We start from the raw sequence: 4,754 nt of genomic DNA, 5'->3' as shown, positions 1-4,754 counted from the left end.
TGGCACATATCATTTGGGGAAAAGAGAAGGGTTTTGCAATTTGAAACAAATAAAGAAAGGATAAACGTGCACGGAGGGGGTGTGCGCCCATTCGGGAAAAACGGTATAACATGCGCTGAATAGGGTTTACCCTCATGCCTCCCTAATAATGGAGAAGGCTTTGTTCGGTTGATGTTACGCTGAATAGGGTTTACCCTCGTGCCTCCCTAATAATGGAGTAGGCTTTGTTCGGTTGATGTGGGTTTGAAAGAATTGGCAGGGACCGAGGCGGATTAAATCCCCACCAATCCCTTTGGAGGCAAAAACTAATAATGGTGACATATGGTGCGCGAAAAACACACTGCACTACTCCTCACCGCCACAGGAATTGGGAGTAATCTTTTGCAAAAGATATCCCTCAAAGCCTCAAATGGTGATTTCATCAGTATATTTAAACATCCCAGTAGCAATTTTAAGGCAACAAAAAAGGTAACATTTATACGCCAATTTTAGGCGTGTACACCACCATTCCTCCACAGTATATGCATCTAAGTTCGCACGGTTGTAGACTAAAGACAAAAACTAACATGAGATTTATTTAAAATGCAGACTGGATGGTACTTCAAATGCAGAGTCTAAAAGCTCTGCTCAAATCTCAAACGATATTTGGAAGAGCAGCTGAATATATTTTATATGTACCAAAACAAGCCATGATCCATATTCTCAAGTTCTTTGCAGTTCAATACTCAAGATGGGTGTGCCGCCGGGAGCATATAAAGTCGTCAAAACGCACTCTAAAAGATGCCATCTGTTTGCACATTGGCAAGATAGTTGCGTCTTCGGCAGACTCCTTGTGCAGTGGGTTGATGCTACAAAGATCCATCACGCAAGACCATCAGGAATGCAAACGCATGGAGCCATCATCACTGGATAATCAAAAATGATTTATTCCTACTGCTCAATTAACTGAGGCTTCTTTGCGATTCCGGTTGCATTTTACCAGCCTATTGTTCCTTTGATACTGGAAAAGCAAGGGAGAGGGAGAGCGCGCCTGACATATCAGTAGGCGGTGTATCTCCTTTATTCAACTTTTCTTCAACCATGGGCTTTCTAGAAGATATGTTGTCCCCCAGTGCTGGCTTAAGATCTTGTGTGTTCTGTTCAGGTAAATCTTCAGACAGGACGGTTATGCTATTTCCAGTCGCTGCATCATCCTCCATGTCTATATCTGCATCATCCACCACATTTAGATCTAGCGGAAATGTGCACTTTCCATTACTCTTCGAGATTCCTGGCATGGTCTTATTGTCAGTGCAATCATGAACAGGTAAAGCTGCTAGAGGGTGTACCTTGGATGACAACCTTCCATCTCTGATCTTCCCACTTAAACTAGACTCCACAGTGGACGATACATTATCCAATTTAATTTTCTTGTCCACTGATCCATTGGCTCCGTCAATCCAGTTTGCCATGTCCACATTTCTTTTTTGTGCACTACGTGATGCATGTGAAACAAGATCCACTGTACCTGAGTTCAGATCAATACTATTTGCATGATCTACATCCATCAGGCTCTCTGCATTGTTAAGGTTGATGGCTCTGTTCTGATTATCTGGTTCGTTAACAAGAATAATTAGACTACTTGGTCCATTACCAAAATAATTTGGACTAAAAGCTAAGACAAGGTAACGTTCATAAATTACAGACCCCAACTGAGATGGAGAAATAATGCATTTACCTTGTTTGCCGATTGATGAGATAGAGCAAGTAACTGGCATCGTATTTACATCAAAAATGGGTTCGACAACATTGCCACCATCGCACATTTTCTTTTGAGAGTCTGGATATGCAATTATCTGCACAATTACAGGTAATTGATAAATTTAGATATCAAGATGAGCAACCATCTGAATATTGTGCAAACTACAGCACATAAATTTATACGTTGAGAAGAGCAACCATCTGAATAATTGTGCAAACTAAAGAGCATAAATTTAGGGTTTAGAAGAGCAACAATACAGGCAAGCACATATTGATAGTTTGTCCACAGTTGTTAAATTACTAAATCAAATGCATCAGGGAGAAAGCCCAAGAGAAATGAGAATCCAAATAATAAAAATTACGGATTACTGTGAGGAAAATTCTGGAATTCTCTCTATTCTCTATTCTTCTCTCTGCTATACATACTAGTGTACACACACACAGCCCAAAACAGCCAACACTCCCCCTCAAGATGGGAGATAGATATCTATCATCCCCATCTTGTCTCATACTGACAAACACTCTTTGGTCCCTAACCCGTTTTTTAGACAATCAACTATTTGTTCTGCAAGAGTAACATGGCTTAGCTTCAGTGTCCACTCATCAGGCCTCTCTTTGATGAAAAACCAATATATCTCCATGCATCGTTCGGTCATGCTGAACTTGATTATTTGTAATGTTGATTCACTTGATTGTTGATCTGTTATCACACGGAGCTTCAATGGCCCTCTCCTTGGTAGCCTTGACTCCAATGGGAGGGCTTTCATCCATATTGTCAGAGGGATTTCCGTTGGGTCCTAACAGCGGTAAAAGAGCTAGTATGTGAATATGTAGTCGTGGGAACGTCTCGTCAGGTCACCAAGGTAGAACAATGATGAACACCATATAGTATGGTAAGCTTAACCCCTTAGTCGGTGATGATTGATTGGGTTCCCTGCGCTGTACATTGGCCTAGAGGGGCCCAACTATACGCCCTTCATAGCAGGCCTTGAGTAATTTTACTTACTGTCAACAAACCTCCGATCAGAAGCCGTAATAGGGCCCAGTCCGCAAGAAAGATCAATGCACATACTTGCAGATTTGTGTGGTCTTCGGTTGCCGAGAATCATCTTCGTTGCTCCTTTGGAGTCACATATACTTGGTCAATTTTGGTTGCTGATAAAGGTTGTTCCTTCCCGAAATGTTATGATTAGATCCTTAAACATGTGCTGGCTCTGTGCTGGCTCAAGATGGTCGGGCAACTGGAAAGAGGTGCCTTGCCTGCCTTGCACAGGGCAGAATGATGAAGCACCAACCGGAACGTTCAACCAAGATTTCCATTCCTAACCCCACTGTTCTGAATTCTCCTCTTCATGATCCTTATAGGGCTGCTCCGACGGGCCGAGAGCTCATCATCGCCACAAATCTCCCTTCCAATTCAGAGGCCGCGGGGAGGGCATGGCCTCCAATGAAGAAATCTTGAAGGTTACCAGCTCAAACAACATCCAAGTATGTTGCTCCTTGCTTCATTGCATGACTCACTAATTTTTTAATTTATTGCACGATTCTTTTGATCATGTTGTCAACTACAACAGCTCACCCTTACTATGTGTAAGATGGAACTTGAGTCGCCATAGCTCGCATAAAGGAGTTGCAACAGGTTGTTTCCCGGGTCCAAGAGGAGCACAACAGGTAGACTTAGGTGCTCACGGAGCTTGGGGCCAAACTGGCTACCTGCAAGGGGTCAACTGGTAATCATTTGCCATCAGATAGTGTGAGCGGCTCTAGCACAAGAGAAACCTTGAAGGCTGGTCGCCAAGCCTCCCAGGCCCCCTCCTTGAAGGTTTGTGAGCTTCTCTGCGAGGTGATGTTGGCTCAAGGCTTCCCCCATGGTGGTTGCAGCTTTCATTTGAAGGATTGGGTGGATACATTCTCCGAGCGCATCTAAGTAGTTCACTTCTTCCCATGTTGCTTTTTGGCCCCCGATGGTAGTCGCCGATGTTAATGGTTGAGTTGTCTACCCCCACAACATTCTGGCATGGCATAGCAGTCGCCCACCATTCTTTCATCTTCTCCACTATGCAGGGTCTTTTCTCGTGATGCATGCCTTGGGATGCACGCCTTGGGACCCTCCTGGGAGTCGGGGATGATAGAGGATTGTATCTATCCTCGAATCGTGGGGGCGGATCCGCTCGAGCATGTGCTTCAACAAACTCAACCTCCTAGCGGCCAAAAGATCTTACTCATATTCACCATTGATCATTGAGCGAAAATGATTAACCTTGTTCACCAAACTCACATAAAGTGCTTCTGCTCTAGGATGTGAGGGCGCCCACCATCTTGTGTCCTCATGCCTGACTTGTAGTAGTGCTTCCTCCTGGGTTCTCCCGCCTTGTTATTCTTGTAGCCATTGGTTGATGATGGGGACACGTCTCCAACTCCCATGTGGTTATCTATGAAGTTGAACTCTGGCTTCGGGTTGATGTTGGTGTGCGATGACATGTCTCTACTAGCCAGTTGATCTACTTTAATTAGGCCAGTAGATGAACTGCTTCCAACTCTCGGTTGATGAACTCATCGATTTTGGAGGATCCTAATTAAAGTAGTCGTAATATGCAATAAGTTGCACGTCAGGCGAGTAGTGGGTGAGTCCTCCTCAGGCCAACCCAGACCATGGGATGAGATCGGTTGATACTCGGGTAGGCTATAGGCGATAGCATACTTAGGGAAGGAGATGTCACTAGGACTAGAGAGGACTTCGCTGGTGTAGCCTTGGTTATCATAATAGCATCCACTGCATATCGTAGGATGCCAAAATAAGTCTCACCTTTGTATCCTAGGTAGCTCGAGTCATACATCAAATTTTCCATCTCGTCGAGAGAAGCAGGTGCAAAGGATGAAGAAATGGACATATATCCAATCTGATGTTGTGAAACCACCACGATTGGCACCATCTGTCATGGGATTTTTCATAGGGTCCTAACAATGGTACAAGAGCTAGCACGTGAATTTGTAGTCGTAGGAACATCACTTCA

General features: G+C 44.1%; 1 protein-coding gene across 5 annotated transcripts in view; it reads right to left on the bottom strand.

Moving 5' to 3' along the window:
• Nucleotides 1–397: 397 nt before the first annotated feature.
• LOC119311600 overlaps nucleotides 398–4,754 on the bottom strand; it is an 11,916-nt gene continuing 7,559 nt past the window's right edge. For 4 of the 5 annotated variants that reach the window (XM_037587254.1, XM_037587255.1, XM_037587256.1 and 1 more), the window contains 2 exons: nucleotides 1,718–1,835; nucleotides 398–1,591 (listed from right to left, as the gene is read on the bottom strand). In XM_037587254.1, the coding sequence (XP_037443151.1) occupies nucleotides 984–1,591; nucleotides 1,718–1,835 (726 nt within the window). In that variant the 3' untranslated portion in view covers nucleotides 398–983. The remainder of the gene's footprint in view (nucleotides 1,592–1,717; nucleotides 1,836–4,754) is intronic. The other variant, XM_037587258.1, reaches the window with a different exon arrangement.

Source organism: Triticum dicoccoides, chromosome 5B, assembly GCF_002162155.2.
Source record: "Triticum dicoccoides isolate Atlit2015 ecotype Zavitan chromosome 5B, WEW_v2.0, whole genome shotgun sequence".
Lineage (NCBI taxonomy): Eukaryota > Viridiplantae > Streptophyta > Magnoliopsida > Poales > Poaceae > Triticum > Triticum dicoccoides.
This window is presented reverse-complemented; position numbering and strand designations above follow the sequence as displayed.